Raw genomic sequence first — 25,256 nt, forward strand, 5'->3', positions numbered from 1 at the left:
GACTACAAGTATATAATATATATATATATATATATATATATATATATATATATATATATACATATAATGTTCACATTGAAGTTAGTACTGATGAAGAATCACGAGACACCGAGGGTCTCATGATATCTTGTTTAGTTTGCCAGGAACTTTGATCAATTCATTCTCCTGCCTTCTTTTGTGTCAACTTCCACTTAGCCGTGCGTGCTACAAATAATACTCGTCCAAAGTTGCTAGGTCCATGGTTGAAGTAACCTTGCACTGAGCATACTTCTGTATAAAGGGCGGCTCTGAAACGAGATCGAGTCTCACTTGTCTTCTCGGCTGGGCGTAGGCAAGGACGGGTGAGTGTACACAGCTTGGATAAGATCCGATCAGCGTTGTATAGTTTCATTAATTATGCACATTTATTTTATTCATACTGACAATAACCTCACCAACAACTCTTCTCGAACCTGTTACATATAGTTAAAATGCTTTTGTCAAAAGTTTTAAACCATTTCCATGGCACGTTGATCGGTCAGACAAGTGTCTTGCAGAATTCGTGTTTGTCGAAGCTCACCTTTGTTTCGGAAATATGGTGAGAATTTGAATGCATTAGAAGTGTTCTAATTCTTTCATACAACGCTCTGTATGCAATGTACTATGTTGTAGTTCAATGACTCTTGTTTTTGTTTTTCGTAACTCTGACGTGAGCGGGGGACGGGTTTTCAGCCCGGAGGATAACAATTTAAGCTCGAAAGGTATATACACAGAGCTACCATGGATGGCATTTCCCCCCTCAAGCCTTATACATGTACCTCAAGCTTGCCAATGGTCATGGCAGGGTAATGTTATAGGAGAAGGGAAATCTCTTCGCAGTGTGTACAAATTTCTGCGTATGAGGTTCTGTAGATATGGCAATTGCATGCTAGTATTATATTCCACTGGCTTTGTTATTACATGCTCCCAGCTGCGTTTTTATACAGTTATAAAGATTGTTTGTTCGTTTGCTCTGCTCCTTTTACATACATGAAATGATTTCTACCGAATGTATTGAAAGGGACAGCGACCTGCTGTGCGCTGTATTATTGTGGAGTTACTGAAATTTTGGTAAAAACCTGAACAGAGGTTATCCATTCTTATAAAAAGCCAATTTTACACCTCCAATAGAGCGTATAACTCCTTCTCGACAGGAGCATTAGTACAAAAGAGAGATTTAAGTGTGTGTGGGGGTCTCCTTTTACAGCACCTCCCTGGTTATTTGCAATCAGTACTGCAGCTAGTATTCAAATATAAGCATCGCGCTTGACGTTGAATTGCATTGTCTTCCTTTTCTATCAATACGTTTGTCACTCAACATTAGAACAATTTTTTTTTCAGTTTATCTCAGTTATCAGGTCTTCTTTGCTAATAATATGGAGAGGGAAAATGCTGCGATATCCGTGTACAGTAAAGCTCTTCCAATATGCGAACACACAAACGAAAGGTATTGCGCCACATCGCTGTAAAGATATGCAAAAAAAGCAAACAACAGATCAAAAAGTTCTGCAAACTACATGGGTATGAACAAACAACTGCATACGCCGCACAAAACGCGAACGGCACAAAACTAAATACTGTATGTCATGGGTGTACCCCCCCCCCCCAACCCCTGAAATGGAGGAGGGGGTGATGGCCTGTACAATCATCCCCCCCCCCCTGATATTTGAGAAAAAAGATGGAGGAAGCAGAAATGTGATTGTATCAATTTTTGCATATTGCATGACGTTCGTACGCCCATCTTCAGACAGGTAACAGAGCTGAACAGCATTCTATCTTGTAGGATACTGTATACATAATTTTCTCAAGCTCTCGCTCGCTTCGCTCGCTCGCGAAGAAAGTAATATCGACATAAGGTATGGTCCAGACGTTGACAACGTCAAATAGCATAGGCTTACATGTAAACATGCTATGAAGTGAGCAACTCGGGACCATGTACGAAAACAAACAAACAATAACAAAAACTATACCGCCATAATTGAACCCCCCCCCCTCCATTTCCTGAGTCATTCCTAAAACGATGACTCTGATACATCTATGGGCATACCCAGGGATTAACTATAAGGGGCGTCGAATCTATCTCGGGGGGGGGGGGGGGGCAATTAAAGGGGCATTTGTCCCGCCTCTGCGGAAATGTTGGGGGCAGACAATTCATTTGCTACCGCCAGAATTATGCACCGGATCGCTGAATTGCAATCATAAATATGCAAAAGCTCCGCTACTGGGTCCCTTTCGCTAGACTTTGTACACTTTTGAGATTGACGTTTTATTTCCTTATATTTATCAAAGACTTGCAAACTTCTCCCCCCCCCCCCCCCCCCCCCCCCCCCAGGGCTGCGCCGGTCCGGTTATGGGCTTGTAATCGTGGTGATGGTGACATTCGCCAATCATCCCCCCCCCCCCCCACTCCCCAGTACGGATTTACGCCGTTGGTATATGTGCTCATGGAGCAAAATCAAAGCAAGAGGAGGCTAATTTAGGTTAAACTTGATCAAAAGGTATTTTTGCATTCCAATGCCTTCCCTTAATGAAGAAAAATGATAAAAATTGATAGCAGTGATTAACACACGACGTCTCCTACATGATCTTGTTTAGAATAGTTTTTGTGGGCGCGGATGCAAGTACGTCCTAATCTGAAGAAAAAGTCAGACAATTATAGAATTTATTCTCATATTTGGATATTCATACTTGGAGATCAGGTTATAATATTAAAATCAGCACTACAGTCAACAAATTTGCACTGCGAAGTGCCTTTGAACGCTTTCGAATGTCAAATAGGGTCTACGGGCTAGGGTACAAAGTCTGCTCTGCGTCCCACAAAGCTTCTCAAATTCTGCCAATGTTGTTTTTCCACTCCGTGTATCAGAGATTCCCTTTATAGTCTAGATTTTGACTGGGTTTTCTTTTTTTTTCTCACCTTCTTTTTCATCGTGGAAGCGCAACGTATACACTCGGTACATCAAACCGTGTGCGAGATTTCGTCCAAGTGTACGTAGCGCTATTGGGGCGACAGAGCATAACAATAATATAACCAATTAACTCTTCAAGGGACCTTTGGTGGCCTTGGAGAGACAAGGCAAACGTTTTGAACTACTTAACAATTCTACCATCAACAGTGTTTATTTTGTCCAGTAGCAAAGTGATTTGCATGAAGCGCCTCCTCCCCCCGCTCTAAAGCACGCGGAGAAAGTGTGGAAACAAAAACGACAAGCAAAGTTTTCTAAGAGCAACGATGAGTTCTTGCCATTGATCAGGATACAGTTGGCGAGCTAAATTCTATGCTTTTCAAGCTCACAGTTTGAGCGCAAATCGCGCACCAGCCTAATGATGTAGAACCACTCAAAAGCAAGTGTAAGAAATGTACAACTTTCCACCTCGCATAACTCCCATATTTGAATGACTGACTGACGTGTTAGTGACCACCGCACTATAACTCGCTATACGGTTTGACAACAGCAATTGTCGTAACTAGTCTCTCTGTAGGGAAGAGGACTATCGCCCGTTTGGAGACCGCTGGTGGAAATTTAACCTCGTTCATCATCCTTTCTTGTACTCTTAACTTTGCATCATGTTCCTATAAACTTCAATGGATACCGTACTGTACAAATCCGGACCAATCAAAACGTTCGCCTTGAAAGAAGGAGTAAAATTTTTGTGAGCACAATGGTGCAAATTTGATCAGTATCAGCTGAAAATTGACGAAGTTATAGTACTCTGAAGCTGTAACCCCAGCAGACAAAAGTTGAACTGCAAACTATTTTCCTTGAGAAAATAAACTTTGGATTAATAATGATTGATCAAAATCCGTCGAAATTGATGAAGTTATTAAATTCTGAAGCTGTGCTGATTCTTGCAATCCAGTTTTCAAGCATTCATGTAAATTAGTGAGCTGGTGATGTCATCATCTCACTATCTGTTTCTGATTATATGCAAAAAAAAAAGACCCAAAATGTGTACAAATTTAAAACCTGATAGTATTACTCCTGACTGAATACTTCCAAAAAAATGATCAGTCACACATAGTAGGATTTATGGGGCATAATTGCGTTTGAACAAAAGAAAAAGAAAATTTCAGGATTTTGTGTACAAACTGTATGGCAAAGTTTGAAGGGATGGCATCTACTCACTCATTTGCATCTGTATATCGAATCTTCGAGAACTGTTTGGTGAAAAATAACTAAAATTTACAACTTCTTATTCTTTTTTTTTTACCTCACTTGCAGATGGTAGAGATGCACCCTCCTCTAGGCTCGAGATTTACTCTAAACCACTCTCTGTACATAAAACTGCATGTTCTTCCACTATCACTTTACCTACTTTTAATACTCTCACTGCCTGTCACACATCCATCTCATTTATATTAGCTTCATGAACAAACTCCTATCAGGATTATATTATCTTCAAGGTTCAAGATTAAATTACACTGAATAAGTCCAGTTCGTTGTCCTAGATTTTTATTTCGATAGTGATTGTGCAATCTTGATAAGTATAAGACGTCTACACAGATCTGTTTAAATGCGTTGATAATTCAAGATATCTTTCATCCAAATATTTTACACAATAAACACTGTACAGATCAGCAGAGTCAAGTACGTCAGTTGCAGTCATCACCATGATCGATTTCCTCGGAACCCTAACGGAGTCCAGTCTCGGACAGGTCAACGGCTTGACCATCACAGCTACTCTTGGAGTCCTTCTGGTCTCCATGGCAATATGGAGCGTCAGCCGACCAAGCAAGTTCCCGCCCGGGCCAAGGGGTCTTCCCATCGTGGGTAGCATCTATGGTGAGTTAGATAGGATGGATGGTGTGTGTAGTTTCGGGTTCTGTTTTGTATGTCTTTCGCTCTGTTCTTCCCCATCTCTTCCAATCTTTCTCTCTCCCTTTTTTGATAGGAAACCGTCGGTATTTTTCTCTTTCTTTTATAGGATGTCCTGTAAGAGATTTCTGTTATAAATTCTCCGTCCCTGCATGCTAATTGTCTCGTCTAGGGAATATGCCATACCTGTATTTCTTAATGTGTAAACTGTATGATACCCTACCACATCATGTTTCTTAGTGCAAATACACATGCACATGTACAGAGAGACAGACATGCAGTAATAGTTTTTAAAATATATAGATTGGTAGATATATCGCGATAGATAGATAGAATGACTGATTGAGTGATTGATTGAGTGAGTGTGATTGATTGATTGAGTGAGTGAGTGTGATTGATTGATTGAGTGAGTGAGTGTGATTGATTGATTGATTGAGTGAGTGAGTGTGATTGATTGATTGATTGATTGATTGATTCCGGTCTCTTCCTCGATCAAAATCAATTTTATCTGAACAGAGTTGTGTTGAGCGTCGTTAAGCCATTGCAATTGTGCCAAATTTGTTTCTCCGTCTCTCATTGTTATATTCAAGATATGAATGACAGCCCAGAGGTAGTGTTTGGTAAATGGGCCAAGAAGTACGGTGACATCTTTGGCCTCAAGATTGGACAGCGTTGGATGGTGGTCTTAAATCGCAAAGACATCATAAAGGAGGCTGTGATAAAGCAGGGTGTGGAGTTCGCAGGACGTCCTGATTTCTACACGTGTAAGAAACGGTAGCCGTTTTATCGAGAGCTATATTCTTCTTCTTCTTTTTTTCTGATTAAGTCTGCCTCCTTCAATGGCAGAAGATTCTTGCATACTGTGCTATTTACATTATAATACAGTTATATTGGAGATGATTATGTTTGCTGAGTGTCTTTGGACCCGCGGGAGGTGGGGCTGAAGCCCCCCCCCCCCCCATTTTTCATCTTAAAAATTGGAAAATGGAAAACAAAATGGTATAATTTAAAAGAAATGACAACACAAATTGACCATTGACCCTAGACCACCCCCCCCCCCCCCCCCGTGTATAGGTACATAACGTGCTGGGAATGTAATATCTAATCCGCGTGACGTCATACCCTCAAGTGAAACTCCCTTGTTGGAAAGAAATCTTCGTGTCGAGAAAAGCACTCCTTAGCTCTAAACTACCTACTCTCTTGTGTTCAAAAGAATCTGTCAGAAGAAATGACCTTGTTGGGAAGGATATCTCCCATGGCAGAAATATTCTCTCTTTGAGGGGAAATCCTCTACAGTGTACATATTATTTTGAAGAAAAAGTCTTTAACATTATAAACAAGCTATCCTGCCTGGCAACATATTCCGTCATTTCCCTACTTAACTTGTTTTTTTTTTTGTTTTTTTTTTGGGGGGGGGAGTTGATCTTTATTGCTTTACGTATGTGAAAGTGGGGGAAGTATTCGCTTTATGGGTTATTCCAGTAATTGTAATTGTCTCCATTCATTTCAAATTTACAGAGGGGGAGGAGTACTGGTAGTAGATAAATAGCAATTATAATTATGGTTGTGATATTTTTGATGGACGCTGTTTTGCAGTAGAAATGCAGCTTTGAATCATAAGCTACGTGAGCCAGATTGTAGAGATGCGATGATGTAGGCCTACTAATACAATGCTTACGAAGAAGAGTCAAAGTTCATTTCTTTTACCCTAGATAAAACTATTTACTCGCACTTTTTGATAATTCATCGCAGTCGACGTGTTCACGGATGGATTTAAGGACATTGCCTTCAGCACTTACTCTGATACGTGGAAGCTTCATCGGAAACTTGGACACACTGCACTCAGGTATAAAACCCCATTGAGCTAGTGATTGAGCTATGTAGCTCCATGGTCGGACGATATTGACCGTTTACTCCATAAAATAGTCTTATTTCAAGGCAAGAAATCTTAATGTGTTAGAAACTCTTACAGGATTGAATAGAGCCGACTTGTATCCTCAAAACACAGACAATAATTTTGAAACAAAGTTGTCATATAAATGCAACCGAGAGAGTATCTGCAAAATTTTGCAAGGAATTACAGCAAGTTATTTTGTGTTAGATATTGTTTTATTATCGCTGATGCATCAAAGGCTTGTATATAAGGGTGGGATTAAAGTTGTTAAAAACAACGTTCATAGTAATAACAACAAAGATGTAATGATGGTGACAATTGACATTATATCAATTTCATTCAATTCACTTCATTTCATTTTGCTTTTTTTTTTCTCAGAACACAATATAACAAATATAGATGATCTTTAGTAACATATTTGTACATATTTGTTGACAGTGTAAGATGCTAATTAGAGGTAACTAATTAATTTAAAGCCGCTATATACATAGCTTCAAACCAAATTTGTGATGTCATTTATGATCTGAAAAAAAAATTAGGTTCCACTAAACCAATTGCTAAAAAGCGGTGCTTAGTAGTCATCTCCTACAATTAACTCAAAATCTGAGACTTCCAAAATTTCAAAGTAAGATATAAAGTAAATCAAAGCATGTCATCTTTCCAAACAGACATGTCAGGACAAAAAAAAAACAAAGACAAGAGTGTAAACAACATAACTGTGACATGCCTACAAGCTGCTATAGCTTCTATCAACTCTGTATATGTGATATATTTTGGGAGCCGGGCGCCTTTAAATGTTCTCTATACAGACAAATGGCGCAATGTAAATGCTGGTCATCATCATCATTTGCCTTAATAGTATTGCAATGTTTTTGTTTTCATCTATATCATTGTCCTTCAAGAAACCTTTCAATAGGGTCTACACCCTATATTGATTCTATCACTATCATGAATTTCAATGTCATTGTCCTCCTCATCATCAACATCATCATCACCAACTCCAGAAACTACAAGTCATTCAAAACGCTGCTGCAAGGTTTGTGACAAAGACCAAGAAATATGAAACCGTATCACCTGTCTGAGGGGCCTTGTATTGGCTTCCTATCAGATCACGTATTTAATTTAAGATCTTATTGCTTGTTGTCCCCGCCGAACGAGTTCGAGCAGGGGACTATGAAACGAGCTCCGTACGTGTGTGTGTCCGTGTGTCCGTCCGTCCGTCCGTCCGTCCGTGTGTCCGTCCGTCCGTCCGTCCGTCCGTGTGTCCGTCCGTCCGTGTGTCCGTGTGTGCGTCCGTGTGTGATCAAAATCTTCAATTTGCTACTTCTCTGTCATTTATGAGCCAATTTTGATTCTGTTTGCTTTATATGATAGCACTACAAGGGAGCTTTGAAACTTCTACACAGAATTTCAGTCGTGACCTTTGACCTTGACCTTTGACCTATATTGTACATTTTGCTAAAAATGCTACTCCTTCGCCATTTCTAACCCGATTTCGATTCCGTTTGCTTTATATGATGGCACTAGGTGAGGGCTTCAAAACTTCTACACAGAATTTTGACCTTTGCCTTCTTTGACCTTTGACCTTGATTTTTGACCTGTATTGTACATTGGCTACAAAATGCTACTCCTTCGCCATTTCTAACCCGATTTCGATTCCGTTTGCTTTATCTGATGGCACTAGGTGAGGGCTTCAAAACTTTACACAGAATTTTGACCTTTGCCTTCTTTGACCTTTGACCTTGATTTTTGACCTGTATTGTACATTGGCTATAAAATGCTACTCCTTCGCCATTTCTAACCCGATTTCGATTCCGTTTGCTTTATGTGATGGCACTAGGTGAGGGCTTCAAAACTTTTACACAGAATTTTGACCTTTGACATCTTTGACCTTTGACCTTGATTTTTTACCTATATTGCACATTTTGCTACAAAATGCTACTTCCGGCGGGGACATATATTACGCACCGCGTAATTTCTACTTTTCCTTGTTTATCAATGTTTTCACGAAATTGCTCTGTCTTATCTCTCAGAACTTCTTGTAAAATATGAGCCTAGGAGAGTTATTAGGTCGTCACGGGAGGATCTACATGTTATGCACTCCATTTCAACAAACTGCTATGGTAAACGTAGTTTCATTCAAGCATGCTGCCCAGAACTGTGGAACAGCATCCCAAGTGATGTTAAGCATGCAAGTTACATCAATAAGTTCAAAACATCCTTAAAAATCTGTTCAAAAAGCGACATAATGATTGTCAGATAATCTATGCAGCATTTTATTGTTTCTGTGGGGGTTTGGATCACTGGAGGAGTAGTACCTTTACTAGGTGGCCCCTTCTGCCCCCTGGGCGTCCTAGACTGGTCTCCCCATATCCAGCACCATGAGTAGCGCAATACATGGGACCTAGTCACAAAAAACACCAGCTTCCCTCATGGCGAAGACCAACCATGTGCCTGTACGAGGGGCCCCTACCACGGCTGAACATGGCGGATCTAGGGGAGACAACCCCGATAAAAAAAAAACATGCCACTCTGGGCTGGTGGAACCCTCAACCCTGAACACCTTGGTTGAAAATCTATCTCAGGAGAAGGAAACCTCTGCCTTCAAAACCCGGGCAGGTGGAACTCGTTAGCCTTGGCAGGCCATCCATCTAGGGACTTTGCTCACCTGAACCAATTAACCAAGCCTGTTTCGGCGGACCAGGCGGAAGAAATCTTGTGTTTCAACAGCTGTGAAGGTGACTCAGCAAAAGCACTGTGGAGTGCGAAGGGCATGTCAGAGCACGAAAGAAGACCTGGCCATCCACTGCAGCCAACGAAGCCCCCAGACGTAACGGTATATTCGTTCCACTGGAACCTGACTTCTGAGGCCGAGAGAGTGGGTTTGCTCCAGTGCAACAGTTCTCCCACTTTAAACCCATTCACGCACAGGTTACGTTGTGCTCTCTACCTCCCACGTAACCCAACTTCTGTAAAAGTCCTGCGGCGATGGAGGAGCGGTGAAGCAACAGGTGGAGGTGACCACTGGCAGTTGTAGTCGCAATCCCACACGTAAGCGGTTCTGGGCAAGTGGTCACTCTTCTATGTACCCAGGGCAGCAGAGAAGTTCGGCAGCATCCAGGGCGACTGAGCAGCCCTCTTTAGGATAGCACTGCTCACCCTAGTAAGGGAGGGGCCTAGAAAAGGTGGCCTAAACGTTGCCTGCCCTACTGCATCTGGTCAGTTTACCGCGGCTGACAGGATCATCCAACTCAGCGGTTGAAATCAAATAAGGAAACAAACAGAAAGAAAATAAAACTGCTTTTGGGAGCATGGAATGTCCGTACCCTCATGGACAGAGATGATGCAGCAAGGCCGCAACGGAGAACAGCCCTAGTTGCCAAAGAGTTGTCACGCTACAACATTGATATTGCTGCCCTCAGTGAAACTCGGATTGCAGGGGAAGGCTCACTCACAGAACCTACCACTGGCTACACCTTTTCTGGAAAGGCAAAGCCCAAAAGGAAGACAGGATCCATGGAGTTGGCCTGGCTATAAAGACCAGTCTGATGAGACAAATTTCAGACCTACCCACTGGCATCAGTGAACGGCTTATGACATTAGGGATACAACTACCCCTCAGTCATAAGCGACATGCAACAATCATTTGTGCATATGCTCAAACGCTAACAAGTTCAGAGGAAGCAATCGAAGAGTTTTATGCCAATAACCTCAGTTCCATACTCAATACGATTCCGGCCACTGACAAAATCATCCTTCTAGGAGACTTCAACGCTCGAGTAGGCAGCGACCATGGTTGATGGGACAGGGTTCTTGGTAGACATGGTGTTGGCAAGATGAACAACAACCGCCTCCTGCTGTTGAGTAAGTGTGCTGAGTTTGACCTCGTCATTACAAACACAGTGTTCAGATTGGCAAACAAGTACAAGACTACCTGGATGCATCCCAGATCAAAACAATGGCACCTGATGGACTATATCATTGTTCGACAGAGAGATCTTCGGAACGTCTATGTTACCAGGGTCATGCGAGGAGCTGAATGCTGGACAGATCACAGGCTTGTCCGCACCACCATGAACTTGCACGTAGCTCCCCATTACCATAGACGATCAAAGCTTGTTCGTACTGCCTTCAACACAGCCAGACTCAAGCATCCTTTCGTCCTGCAGAAGTTCCAATCTAGGCTCAATGAAAAGCTGTCTTCCACTGGACCATTGACTTGAGACCCAATGCAAAAGTGGAACCAGTTGAAAGAAGTGCTGACCGACGCTGCCAAGCTAGAACTTGGCCTCAAGAAGCGACACCACAAGGAATGGTTTGATGAGAACAATGCTGCCATCGATGAGCTGCTTGCCGAAAAGAACAAGGCTTTCATGAAATGGCAGAACGACAATGACTCCATCTCTAAGAGGAACAGATTCAAGTCGTTACAGAAAAAGGTCCAACAAAAACTGCGCAGAATGCAAGATCAATTGTGGGAGAAAAAAGCTGAAGAGATCCAGAGTTTTGCTGACTCGATCCAATCTAAAGAGTTCTTCAGCTCCATCAAAGCAGTGTTTGGCCCTGTAAAATCAGGCTCCTGTCCATTGTTGTCAGCAGATGGAACCACCTTGATCAGGGACAGGCCTGGCATAAATGACAGATGGAAGAAACACTTCAGTCAACTCCTGAATCACTCGTCTGCAGTTGAACAAGCCGCACTTGATCAGGTCCCACAGCATACACTGAAAGAGGAACTTGATGTTCCCCCATCCATAGCCGAGGTCAAGAAAGCCATCAAACAGATGAACCCAGGAAAGGCATCTGGCCATGACGGTATCCCTGCAGAGGTGTACGAGGCACTCAGCGACCGGGCCTTTGAGGCATTCTACGATGTTCTTACCAGTATCTGGAATGAAGAAAAAATGCCAGCTTACTTCCGTGATGCCACTATAGTTGCCTTATTCAAAAAACAAAGGCTCAAGAGCAGACTGTGGAAACTACAGAGGCATGTCCCTCTTGTCCATTGCTGGAAAAATTCTTGCCCATGTCATTCTGAATAGGCTGATCTCCACAGTTGCAGAGAAAAACCTCCCTGAGACTCAGTGTGGTTTTCGACGCAATTGTAGCATAGTCGACATGGTCTTTGTTATGAGACAGGTCCAGGAAAAGTGCATCGAGCAGAACATGAACCTCTATGCTGTCTTCATAGACCTAACAAAGGCATTCGACAGTGTCAACAGGGAAGCACTCTGGACAATTCTTAGAAAACTTGGCTGTCCAGCAAAGTTTACTACACTCATTAGACTGTTCCATGAAAATATGACTGATGAGGTTCTGTCAAACGGTGAACTATCCGAAAAAGTTGCCATCTCCAATGGTGTAAAGCAAGGTTGTGTGCTCGCCCCCGTGTTGTTCAACCTCTTCTTCGCACAAGTCCTGTTCCACGCTGTCAGACACCTTGACCTCGGCATCTACATCAGGTACAGATTAGATGGGTCGCTGTTTGATCTGCGACGCCTTGCAGCAAAGACAAAGGTGCTGGAAAGGCTCATTCTTGAAGCTCTGTTTGCAGATGATTGTGCTCCGATGGCACATGAAGAGAACCACCTACAGTTGATCGTCAACAAGTTCTCTGAAGCGTCGAAGATGTTTGGCCTTACAATTATTAGTATCAGAAAGACGGAAGTCCTCCTCCAGCCAGCACCGAACAGTGCACCCTTCCAGCCAAGCATCACTGTTAATGGCACACAGCTTAAGAATGTCAAAAGCTTCAAATACCTGGGCAGTACGCTCTCCAGTGACGGTACTCTTGACAATAGCAGCAAGAATACAGATGGCCAGCTTAGCACTTGGAAGACTACGCACGAAAGTCCTACAACACAAAAACGTTCGCCTTTCAACCAAACTCAAGGTGTACAACGCAGTTGTCCTGTCATCTCTGCTCTTCGGCTGCGAAACATGGACCCTGTACCGCAGGCATACCAAAAAACTGGAACAGTTCCACATGCGCTCTCTGCGGTCCATTATGCATATTCGATGGCAAGATCGCATCACAAACCAAGAGGTCTTGGACAGAGCCAGGACATCGAGCATTGAAGCCAAAATCCTCCAAGCTCAACTTCGATGATCTGGTCATGTCATCCGCATGGAAGAGTCAAGAATCCCTCGTAACCTCCTCTATATAGCAAGCTGTCACAGGGCAATCGCAATCAAGGCCGTCCCAAGAAACGTTATAAAGACAATCTCAAGGCCAACCTCAAATGGGTGCATTTACAACCCCGTGAACTTGAGACAGCTGCTGTAGACAGATATCGATGGCGAGCCAAACAAAGAAGGCTGTAACTGCCTTTGAAGATAACCGCCGCCAACGCCTTGCAGCTGCTCGGGAGAGACGGCATCAAGCTGCATCTACCTGTGTCCCATCGTCTGGCATCATGTCCCACCTGTAACCGCCTGTGTACCTCCAGTTTTGGACTACGCAGTCACATGCGAACACATCGACGAGGGCGCAACACCGAGTATTCCTCAGACTTCGAGAGACAACCAAGAAGGAGAAGATTTTTTCTGTAATTATCTTTTCCTGTTTATCTTTTTTTGCCTTTAAAGCACATAGAGACCTTTTGCCAAAGGTATTATGGGCTATATGAGAACAGTAATGATAGCAATAATCATCATCATTATGGCCTTATATCGTGCATTTTGTTGTTCTATTTTCAAGGCACTTTGCGACCGGCAAGCCCCTGCAAAAGTTGGTCTCCAGCGTGTACCCGAAGGTGGAGAAGGAGCTAGCCGAGAATGACGGGAAGCCGATCGACCCTCGACTCCTCCTTACTCTGATCATGTTCAATGTCCTCTCACAGATGTGCTTTGGAAAGAGGTATTACACAAATCATCATGATCTCAGTATGAACATACACAATAAGCACTTATACACACGTGATGTGTATGGGTTTTTTAATTGTTTAATGATAATTCCTAATTAAAGCGTAACGACCCCAATATCAAGGAATGGATGCAGTTAAATGACGACACTGGACGAGCTCAATGCCATCATTGCAACATTGTATGCAACCATTGCTGCATGGTGCATGGGTTATTGGTGCTCCTATTACTCGATTCTCATTGGCTTGTCTTCAGAGATGACATGAAAGTTGTCAGTCTTTGTTATGATTTATCTCATTCTTTGTTACATATGCTGAATCATTTTTCTTTTGTATTTGTCGATGTATGCATGTCTGAAATGCCGAAAGATAACAGTAGTAGGAGTAGTAGGAGTAGAAGTAGTAGTAGTAGTAGTAGAAGTAGTAGTAGTAGTAGTAGTAAAAATAATAATAATGATTATAGCAGCAATAGCAGTTTTATAGTTGCTTTCTTACAATTTCTTTGTGCCCTTAATATCTCGATAAACTTTTGAATGAATCCTGCTGATCTTTGTCAATCCAGCTACGCCCTTCACGACCCCAAAGTGAAGGAATGGATGCAGGTAAACGACAAGCTCAATGCACAGTTCGGTCTCGGTCTTGCAGCTGATTTCTTCTCCTGGGCCAAGTACGTTCCTACCAGCGGGCCACGGAGGATCAAAGAAATCACGGAAGAGTTCGAGAATATCATCAAAACCGAACTTGATCAACACAAAAAGCAAACCTATGACCCTGGTAAGATATATTGCACATTTACAATTAATGCGCAACACAAGTTCCGAATTATTATTATTATTCATGGTTTATTGAAATCGTGACTCGCAGCAATATAGATTGCTGAATTGCTCACAATTGTACATAAAAGACATGATGTATACATATGAATATAACAAACCTGTTTGTACTGCAGATATAAACATGAAATTGCAATTCTTTATACATACACGGTAAAATGCATAAAATGTAATTCCGATAATTTGCTACGAGTAAAATGCCTCTTCGTGCATTTCGAACAGCTGCTGAGGTGCCTAAAGGATGTGTCTTTAAACATCACAATCTTTATACAATGTAGTACTAAAGTGTATACGGTTATGTGTGTGAGCATTTAACGTGTGTGCATTTAGCGTGTGTGTATTCAAGCGTATTATGATTTGTTTGTTCAGTACTGAATTGCTCCCATTTGTACTCGAAGAACGTGCATAGACCTACACAGAACATAACAAAACCGTCTTTTACTATACAACAAATGCTACCACAAAAAACACAACCTTACATAAGACCAAATTGTTTAAAATATGTAAAATTCAGATTCTTACCACAAGGAAATAACCTCTTGCTGTATATCAAACATGCGCTTGAGGGGAGTGTCTGTAAACATGTGTGTGTATAATGTGTATTGATGCGGGTGTGTGTATAATGTGTATGTGTATAATGTACTCTGTATATGTGTAATGTGCATAAGTGTATGTGTATTCAAATGTATGGTATTACATGTTTTACAGCGATTAATCCTGACAACTACATGTTACACGTAAACTATAAAGTCCTTGGGGAAAAATGCTTAACGACTCCGTCCGGCTGTTTTATCGCAGTCCGGCTGTTTTTTCGATCCCTCTTTCTGGCCGGCCGGCACTCGCCGCGATCAGGTTTAAGGGCAGTTGAAACTCTTTGACGATTAGTTTGCATGTGCATTTGGAGTAGATTGGATCTAAAATTGCGATTTTAACTCGCTATATGGGTGGATCAATATAAACAATTAAAGTAGAACCACTTCTATATAAGATAACAATGATAATTCACACTTACAAAGCGCATAATAATTAACAAAATTCTCTATGCACTTGACATAGCATATCAATCATGACATAAACAATCATCAATACTTGGTATTTCTGTTTCCAGTACCTTCTTGAAAGAATCAAAGGAAGATATGGTTCTAATTGAAAGAGATAATGAATTCCCAAGAGCGATGTTGCGTTTGTGTATTTACAGGATAGACTGACAAAAGATGTTGTGAGGATAATCGAAGAGTTCGTGTTGGAATGCGGTGATGAATAAGTTCTGCAATTTAAGAAGGAGAAAGATTATTCTAAGTTTTAAAACACTATATTGTCATAATAAGTATCTTAATACAGCACGTTTTTCAACTGAAAACTAATGAAGTTTTCACAGAACTGGTGTAATAGAGTCCCTTACAGCGTGCACCCATTATTCAATCAAAGCATTTCTTCGCAGTTGAAAGCCTTTGCATATTGATGTTCTCATTACATGTATTTCAGTTCTTGACTTTATTTAAGCAATCTTGAAACTTGTCGTCAGTTCAGAAAAATTGTGCTTTTTGTTTTCAATTAAAGATTGGTTGAATTACTCTCAAGATCAGTTATGATCGCAGCGTCCGAAACAACTTACACTTACAATTATTGACAGGATGAATGAAGAAAGATTCATTCCTTCTTGTTCTTCTTTTTTCAAGACAACATCAGCGACTTCTACAGTATGCTGCTGAAGACCCAAGAAGATGCAAGGCGAGCAGGAGAGAACGTGGACAAACTGACCGATGTCCACATTGTGCAGACTCTTCTGGACATCTTTGGCGGTAAAGACGATGACATTAACTTTTTATTCTTGTTTTCATCTCAATACCGGCATTACTTTGTTCGCTCTTACAAAAGACTACAGTATTTCTAATAATTTCTTCAACGGTATGATTACGTTTTGGTGACGCAAGGCGACTGGCATTAAGGTTACCATAGTGCCCAGAACTAAACAATGAAAGGCCAATGATTTATGATGACGATCTGTTCAGTATCTGCAAACAGGCGATAAAAATAACACTGCGAGGCATTTTCCATTTCATTTTCTTTTCAGTTTAAAAAAAAAAAAAAAAAAAAAATATATATATATATATATATATATATTTATATATGATTTTAGGGTCTTAGGTGTAAATAATCAATCACAACTGAATGATCAGCGCCTGAACACTATACATATAGCAATATAGCGGCATCAACAGTTAGAATCACAAAACGGGGTGGGGGTTGGTCGAAAGCACATCACATGATATCTCCCAGCAAGTGCCACGTTATCAATATTGAGCGCGCAAATGCCTTCGAATAATAAGAACATTTCTTTCGGGGCTATGAAACTGGTGTCACGTAAGAAATGTACACTTTGTAGATTGTTTGTGGCAGATCCCTCTTTCGGGCCTCGACCAAATTAGTGGAAATTTTTCAAATTTTAATCTTCTTTTTGAAAACGCGTGGTCAAATTAATCACAAACTTGGCAGGCACCATTGCCAATGTGATGGAATATACAAGATAATGAACATCATGTCCCATGGAGACCCCCAAAGTCTCCGAAGTTTTCTATATTCCTCTTAGTTTATGTCTGCAAGAATGCGGGAAGGATGAAGTTCCGATACTCAGGTGAGCACTAGTAGAACCAGTGGGTCTCTTATATTTATTTCATTCCTTTTTTATGAATTCATCCAGCTGGAACACAGACTACCATTGAGACGTTGTACTGGGCACTCGCCTTGATGTCCGAGAACCCTGGGATTCAGAAGAAAGCCCAGGCGGAGATCGACTCCGTGGTCGGCCGTGACCGTGTGCCAACCATCGAGGACCGTGGGACACTGCCGTACACCGAGGCCACTTTGTATGAGGTGATGCGGTACAGCACGATCGTTCCTACCTCCCTGCCGCATTCGACCATGTGCGATACCAAGATACGTGAGTATCGATAGGTATAAGCGCTTTATATTCAAGTCATTCCCTCCGATGTATGTATGTTGATACTGACTGAATCTAATGCTGCAACACCACCTCCTGGCTATATGCGGAAGATTCGAAAGAAATTTATTTTTCGAATGCGCTATACTTACTTTCCACGTAAAGTAACGAATTAATATAGTTGTAACCCAGCGGTGTATTCCATTCCACTGTAATAAGCCAGTTCGGGTTCCAGTTTGAGCATGAGCAGAAAAAGGTCATTTGTACCGAGAGACAGGTTGGTTTTTAATTTCACTGAGATAAGCATCTGCAATGCTATGATTATCCATGGATCCTTATAAAATTTAATGATGCCTGCCAGTACATCCACCTGACAAAAAGCCTGGTATTTATTTCAAAACAGCACAATGAAATAGATGCTTCCCTAAGTGTTGATCAACGAACCATTCTGGTCACTTCATCTACACAGGTTCATTTTTTGTTAGAATACGAGTTCCATGAATTGCCATGTTGGGCAAGCAGCTGCATTATGTCGCTTTGAATTGAGTGAAGTGCCTAACCAACTGAGAAAAATGAAAGGTCATTTGTACCCATGTGCACATAAGCTATCTCCGAACTGGCTTATTTCAGGACACCTTCAATATACTAGTAGAATACAGGAATCATAATCATGACAATATTTGGGGGGAAATATTAACATAGCACAGAGAGCCATGCACTCTGGTTATCTCCCATGACAAAACAATTTTGCTAAAATAACGAAAAAAAAAAGAAGTCAATATACTGATATAAAATGATTTTTTTTCAACCATTTGTTTTTCTCAGATCTACCGAACGAAAAAAATATTTGTCTCATATATACCGAAGTGACGTATGACCGGAGTGACAGAGTTGCGTGTCCTTTGATTTAGAACATTCTTGAATATGAGGACATGTTATCAATATTGTATTGTCCATGAAACATAATTCTTCATATTGTATACAAAAATATTGAATCGAGTTTCCTGATTTAACGTAACCAGTGAGAAAGCGATCCTGTGTTTTACAAACAACAATAAGGCGGGCTGTCAGTGTTCTGGGGAAATGGGATGACAACGTACAGTACCTTGCCAAGGGGGTGCGGTTGGTTTCAGCGGAATTGAATCGATGACCTCAAAATTGAGGGCCCGTAGTCTTGTCCATTGAGCCACAGCATCTTGGAGTCTTTCCCTGGCAGACAACAGTCACTGGTGATAGTCAATATACATGTAGATACTAAGCAAGTTTTTCATGAAATGTCGAGACTACTTTTTTCCTTCTTTATTGAATATGATGACTATAGCCGCCGCTCATAGACACGGAAATAGCTATTTTCACATTTTTCTTTTGATTTGATGTAGGTGATTACATCATCCCCAAAGACGCCGTTGTGATCATGAACACTCACTCGATGCACTTTGACCCCCAGGAATGGGATGACCCACACTCCTTCAAGCCAGGTAGGCAATCATAGGACCTGGTCCTCAGCATTATGCTGGGCATTTCTGTGCCTTCAGGGAATATCGATCCTATTCAGAAAGAAACAAAAGTGCAATTTTTGTGATTTATATATGTAGCGTCTCCGAACTTGCGTGTAAAGTCCATGTGAGAGTGTAGGACTAGTTTTGTTTTGTTTTTGTTTTTTTAATCTCACAAATAAAAAGCAGAATGTAGTCGGTATTCTCTCTGTAGATTTTAGTGATTTGGAGAAACGCAAAACAAACAAACAACAATCTTTCAGAAATAAAGCTCATAATGGTCTACATGGGGTGTTTTCAGTCGGAATACTGAATCGGCGCGGCGTGTCCACAAAAAAAAAAAGTGTCGACGCAATGTGCTCTGATTTGCCGAAATGTCTCGATATGTACCGACACGTGCCGAGATTTGACGAGATGGCTGGAGATGACACGAAAAACAGAATATCGACAACAACGAAGTACATCACACACCATAGCATACGTAAATACGAATGAAGTCGATGACAACACCCAATGCTGCAAATTTGCGTTGTATACTGATGGGCAAAAGATGCAGAATACCACCAACTGTCATGACTATAATTAATGATAAACGTGTTATCGAGAGAGCCTGCTATGAAGTACTGTGGTACTGTTCGGGTTTTTGTAGGAACCTTTTTAGCTGACTATTAGATACAATACTTGAAACCTAAATTCAGTAACATACTATAGTGCATGTTTTGCTCTTAAAAGACATATCTTTGTGTGTTCTTCCACTCCCTACCAGAGCACTTCTTAGACGGGGCCGGCACAGTCCGCCAGCACCCTCCCAGCTTCATGCCCTTCGGAGCGGGTCGCCGTAGCTGTCTCGGAGAGGCGGTTGCTAAGGCCGACCTCTTCCTCATCTTCTCCTGGTTCCTCCAGAACTACACCTTCTCCAAGATACCGGGCAAGGAGAGTGAGAGCCTTATCAACCTCATCCCTAAGACAGCCGCCGGGCGTCTGCTGACATCATACAAAATCGTAATCAGCGAGAGGAAATAGAAGCCATATTAAACGTTGCAACTGGAAATAGTAGTGTAAATCTTTACTATATAGTGCAGCCGCAAATATATCTCTTAAGGACACAATAAGTAAATCAGTTACACTTACATCATAATGCATTCATTGCTCATGCTTTCTTTCATTTGATTTCCCACTCCGATACTGACACTTTAAATTTGTTTCATGCAAAGGCATGATTGGCTAATCAGGGTTCAAAACTTGAGCTCCAGAAAGCTGTTAATGAGAGTAGGTATCTGATTGATTCGCTCTCACACAATATTATGATCCATCATCTTTTGGCATTTGATATAATCTTTAAACTCTCCTATATTGTACGCTTCGGTGTTCAGCTTTCATATAGTTGCAAGCAATGCCTACCGTAGTTTTTCTTCTTCTGTTTTAACATTTGGCATCGTCATTGTAGATATGTTAATGCATTTATATACTCTGCGAACACGCTGTATTGCACTCATACACATGACATTCGCATATTTACTGTACCAGTATATGTTATTCTTAAAGCCATAATATAGTTAAAAAGCCGAGAACCCAGCTTGATTTTAAACCAACATAAAAATCTTGATTTGCATCATTGTCGTTCTTGCTTTTCGAGCCGAACTGTTGGCCCAAATTCTTCGTTTTATATTCTTAAGTAATTATGCATTGCTCTCAAAAAGGAAATAACAAAAGTCTTGAGAAAGGCAGGAGCAAGATTCTGCTGACAGGCAAGAATTAAGCTTCTTTTCATCTGAATGAGAGTGTTAGATTTTTTCCTTGTCTGTCTCAACGTAATTTAGGAACATAATGTCATGAAAAGCTCATTGTTACAAGTGTAAAATCTTGCTACAACAAAAACACTGTACAGTCAAACCTGTCTTAGCGGCCACCTCTCTATAGCGGCCACCTGCTTATAACGGCCACTAAAAAATCCCCCGAACGCAATTGCTATATTATACACCCCTTATATAGCGGCCACCTGCCTAACGCGGCCAGCGGCCACTCATTTTGTCTCCCGTGGTGAATATCAACCTGCGTATAGCGGCCACAAAAATTGAGTTGATCCATTAAATCAGCAATGAGTACGATGTCTTTTACGTTCATTGCGTGATTTCTACCGAGTCCTAGCTCAGTCACAATCACACAGACATGATTGACAAAATTAATGCAGCTCTTTGCCACGAAAACCCGTCTTACCACCAACTTGACTAGATTAGATCTAGGCTTTAGTAATGCAGCCCTGAATAGATGCTACAAAGGCAAAGGCAACTCCTAATAACAACTTAGACTGTTACCGAAATGCAGACTAATTAGTGTTTAAGTCCCTTTGAATAAGGACAACATGGTACTTGTCTGGGTATTGTTTCTATAGTTTACGTAAATTTTACACATTATCAATCCTCCATCGAACTCAGCTCTCGTGAACCCTGTTCATGCCAAACGGTATATAGGGATGAACCAGAGCACTTCTCAGGCCCGAAATGTTATTTTTAACATCAAAAGAATAGAAGGAGGCAATGATAAAAAAAAAAAAAAAAATGAAGTGAATTGCACAACGAAAATCCCCATAATAACAGAGCTGCTGCACATGCAAACTTATATGTTGGTTGTTTTTGATTTTTTTTTTAAAGAATAACATGCGGTATTTTCGGCTATTATAAAATGCAAGTAATGAAATTCAAAATGGCCGCCAACCTGTCTATAACGGCCACCTGTCTATAGCGGCCACTTTTGTTGTTTCCCTTGAGTGGCCGCTATAGACAGGTTTGACTGTATAATTATTTGTCGTGTCCCTATACATTGTCATAAGACGAATCACAACCCGTTACAACTTGTAAAGGTTAGAAATATATCCGTAGGACTGATAAAGAACTCAACATATTTCTTTTTTCAACCGCAGTCAATTATTGCCAAACTCTAAGAATATCCATTAAAGTCTTTTAGTCAGTTTGTGTCAGAATAAGACTTTGTATGTAAATAGCAGTCCGTTGGCTTATATAAGTAAGAATTAAAAACAATACAGACTGTGGATATTTCGATTGCTTTCAATGCGTCTGGTATTTTCCATGTTTCTGTAAATCAAACGTCTGTATTTGACGTTGTCACATTACAGTGCCATAATGAAATGATGTAGGAGCCTAACACATTCACCTCTTGAGTAATTGGAGCTATAACTCTCTTAGAGGAGTCTGCGCCTTTGAATGTTTTTAAAACAGATTATATTGCGCCATATAAATGCTATGGATCATTATCAGCATCATCATCAGCAATGTATTTAATGACTTTTCGATATTGTGTTATAGACTAATTCATGCTTTTTTGTCAATGTATCATAGCAACTGACTTTAAGATTTTACAGATATTTTACGGAGTAAAAGTATATGCTGTGTTCTTATTCCCACCTTTGCTTGTATTTTTTAGTGTAGTGCGTGATATTTTCATGAATATGCACCATGCAAATTAATGTATTCATAAATTCGTTTGGGAAGCTCACGTGATGAAATGATGCTGGAGTGAAAAGAAAAATCATATGCATCTATAGAGCTCGAGAAATAAAGATAGTTCTTAACTGTCGATTCCTTTCTGTGGTGAGGCAGGATTTCCATAGTTCAGTGTCACATAAATGACACGTGTGCTTTGGAGGACCGCCATCGTCTCCTCGAGAATACCCATTGATTTATGACAATATGCAGACTTTAACAAATCATATTTGTCACATGTCTGTATTATAAGTACATGGTATAACCCCCAACAAGCATGGGCTTCATCAGTGAACAATAACATTGATAGTACTATGTACGTACCTTCTTGCTTCGCATATAGTAAAGGAATATAGAAAATAAAATCATGATGCAAAATAGTTATTGTCTTTAAAAGTTTTGTGCATATTCTGAGTCTATTTCACATTTACATATATACCAGTAATCGGGTGAAATGTTGAGATAGGCTAAGTCTATATCCTAAAATACATGCAATTTACAATGATTTAGCGCCGTAGATTTCTCTGAAATGAAACGGGCATATTACGATCTGATGCTCTTGCACTTTGACCCTTTATGTGCCACTACATGTGCACAAAGAAAACTAATTTCACACACAAACCTATGAGAGGAAATAAATGTGGCATCACACAAAGAATTAGACAGAAATTCAAGTATATTTGTGATGTAACCTGGATTAGGGTCCTTCCTATACTCATTGGTAGATGGGTCCTCGTGTAATGTAAATCGGCTTGCTTTTGTGACATCCTAGTCAGGTATACATGTACACTTGATATTTGCCTTGTGTTTATAGCGTGAAAAAAATAATGAAATTCTCTCTTGTGGCTTTACAATTATCATTAATGAAAGATTATTTACCATCATGAAAATATTGCGCCTAATAAATCAAACACGGGCTTTCCGACGACAACATAATAAAAATTCGAAAGATTTGTCTATCAGTATAGAGGTTTTATAACCTTGAATTTAAACTCACTCATTTGCTTTATCTACCATACATTATTCATGAATTCACCTGATGAAGAATGCTATTACTAATCTGATTGTTATTTGATATCTTTAAAGACACATAATATATATATGAAGAGTTTGTTCGCAAAAACCGATAAGTCCATATTTGCCAAATGGAGATGATTGCGATTAAAGGTCAAGAAAATAAAGATAATAATAAGAAAATATTTGCTTCTTTTGACCATAACTTCAAAAGCGTACCTTGATATGTATAGACAAAGTGACCAATATATAAAAGGTATTATTTTGTACTTTATCACAGAGACCGTACTTAAAAATCTTCAAAAATGGACTTATCGGTGTTTGCAAACAAACTCTTCATATATATATATATATATATATATATATATATATATATATATATATATCATGGCTCGACACTAACTTTTTTGTTTGGTGGCCCGATGGGGCCACCAAAATCATCAATTTCAAATTTTTGGTGGCCCGAGAGAAAAATTTGGTGTCCCGAAAAAAAAAACAATAACAAACATTAAGAGTCCTTTTTTTTAATGAGTAAAATATTTAAGATTTATGATAGTAAGAATTAGAAGTTGGACATATCTACTCATAAATAAACTTCAACAAACTTGCAACACTCACTCTCAGGCATTCATTCAGTCCTTTTCATCAATCCTTTGAATAAATTTAACTGCTAATTTCCGGCGCAAAAAATTACGAATTTATTGACATACTTTTCAAAAAATTTTGGTGGCCCGAGGCGGGCCACCAAATTTGCCCTTTTTTGAAATTTGGTGGCCCGACTTTCATTTTTGATGGCCCCGGGCCACCGGGCCACCGTTAGTGTCGAGCCCTGTATATATATATGTATATATATATATATATATATATATATATATAAAGAAAAAAGAGACTGCAACCAAACAAATAGTTTCATATGAATTTTTGAAGTTTAAAGTTTTTCGATCTGTGAAGAATATTGGTCACTTTCACAGTTATAAAAAGAACGTCTATAGAGTTGTTCAGCAGTTCTTGACGTTCTGCGGAAGATGCTCCCAACGGAGATTGAAAGAAGACACCGTACACACTCGTTACAAATTACTTCGTACTGCATGAACAATTTGGCAAGAAATAGGATGTCAAAACGCCATGGTTATAATCGTTGGTATGAAAAGAGCACACAAAAGTCCGTCTTCAAAACATTATACATTGCATTGACGACATTATAGAGCCCCTCCGACTTTTTGGTTTGTCCAATGTCCACCGTTGTCACTCTTAGTGACTTATGGACGGACGTGCCGAAGTGGGTATATGCACTCGACTCCTGCATTTCCACTGCTGGTCACAAATCGAAAAACGTAACAGGGGCCGCGGAAGCAGGGGGGCTGGGGGGCTGCAGCCCCCCCCCCCCCCCCCCCCACACACACACACACACACACTTTTGGATCGTGAAAAAAAAAGAAAAAAAAGAAAGAAAGGGAAAAATCGGGGGAAAATCACACTACCCGAATTTCTCACAAAAAGTGTTTTTCAGATCGCTTTATCTTGATTTTAAAAACGCAAAAGCTCCGTCGAGTGGGAGGGGGCATCCCCCTCCCACACCCTCTCCCTCTACCTCGTTAGACTCTGTACATACACACAGATGATACACACGCGGAATAAGAGCTAATTGCCGTGATTTTGCCATTAACACCTTCCTGAAAAAAAGTCCAAATTATTTCCAGAAATATTTTTTTTTTTGGGGGGGGGGGGGGGGTGGGGAAGCTAGAAAAAAATCCAAGTATTGCAACAAAAGTTTGCACCAGATCGCTGAGTTTCAGGTCTGAAAATGTAAAATCACCTTCGTGTGGGAGGAGACATATCCCTTTTGTATGTATACCCTTGTGAGCATGCCTTTTCTGTTT

General features: G+C 40.5%; 1 protein-coding gene across 1 annotated transcript; it reads left to right on the forward strand.

Moving 5' to 3' along the window:
* Window positions 1–220: 220 nt before the first annotated feature.
* On the forward strand, window positions 221–20,741 carry LOC139738343 (steroid 17-alpha-hydroxylase/17,20 lyase-like). The gene is made up of 10 exons (XM_071648980.1): window positions 221–341; window positions 4,594–4,802; window positions 5,426–5,599; window positions 6,588–6,681; window positions 13,430–13,588; window positions 14,155–14,366; window positions 16,105–16,227; window positions 17,127–17,366; window positions 18,746–18,844; window positions 19,629–20,741. The coding sequence occupies exons 2-10, from the start codon at window positions 4,631–4,633 to the stop codon at window positions 19,883–19,885; spliced, it is 1,530 nt and encodes a 509-aa protein (XP_071505081.1). The 5' UTR covers window positions 221–341; window positions 4,594–4,630; the 3' UTR covers window positions 19,886–20,741.
* Window positions 20,742–25,256: the final 4,515 nt, after the last annotated feature.

This window comes from Diadema antillarum, unplaced genomic scaffold, assembly GCF_040938485.1.
Source record: "Diadema antillarum isolate AM-2024a unplaced genomic scaffold, OU_Dant_1.0 seq00000738_RagTag, whole genome shotgun sequence".
Classification (NCBI taxonomy): Eukaryota; Metazoa; Echinodermata; class Echinoidea; order Diadematoida; family Diadematidae; genus Diadema; species Diadema antillarum.

What these genes read in the sequence shown, in the direction of transcription:
- LOC139738343 (XM_071648980.1), top strand. Translation starts at nt 4,631, where the DNA reads ATGATCGATTTCCTCGGAACCCTAACGGAGTCCAGTCTCGGACAGGTC. An exon ending in AAAGCAAACCTATGACCCTG is followed by an intron (nt 14,367 to 16,104) that starts GTAAGATATATT and finishes TCTTTTTTCAAG; the next exon opens with ACAACATCAGCGACTTCTAC. An exon ending in TCTTCTGGACATCTTTGGCG is followed by an intron (nt 16,228 to 17,126) that starts GTAAAGACGATG and finishes GAATTCATCCAG; the next exon opens with CTGGAACACAGACTACCATT.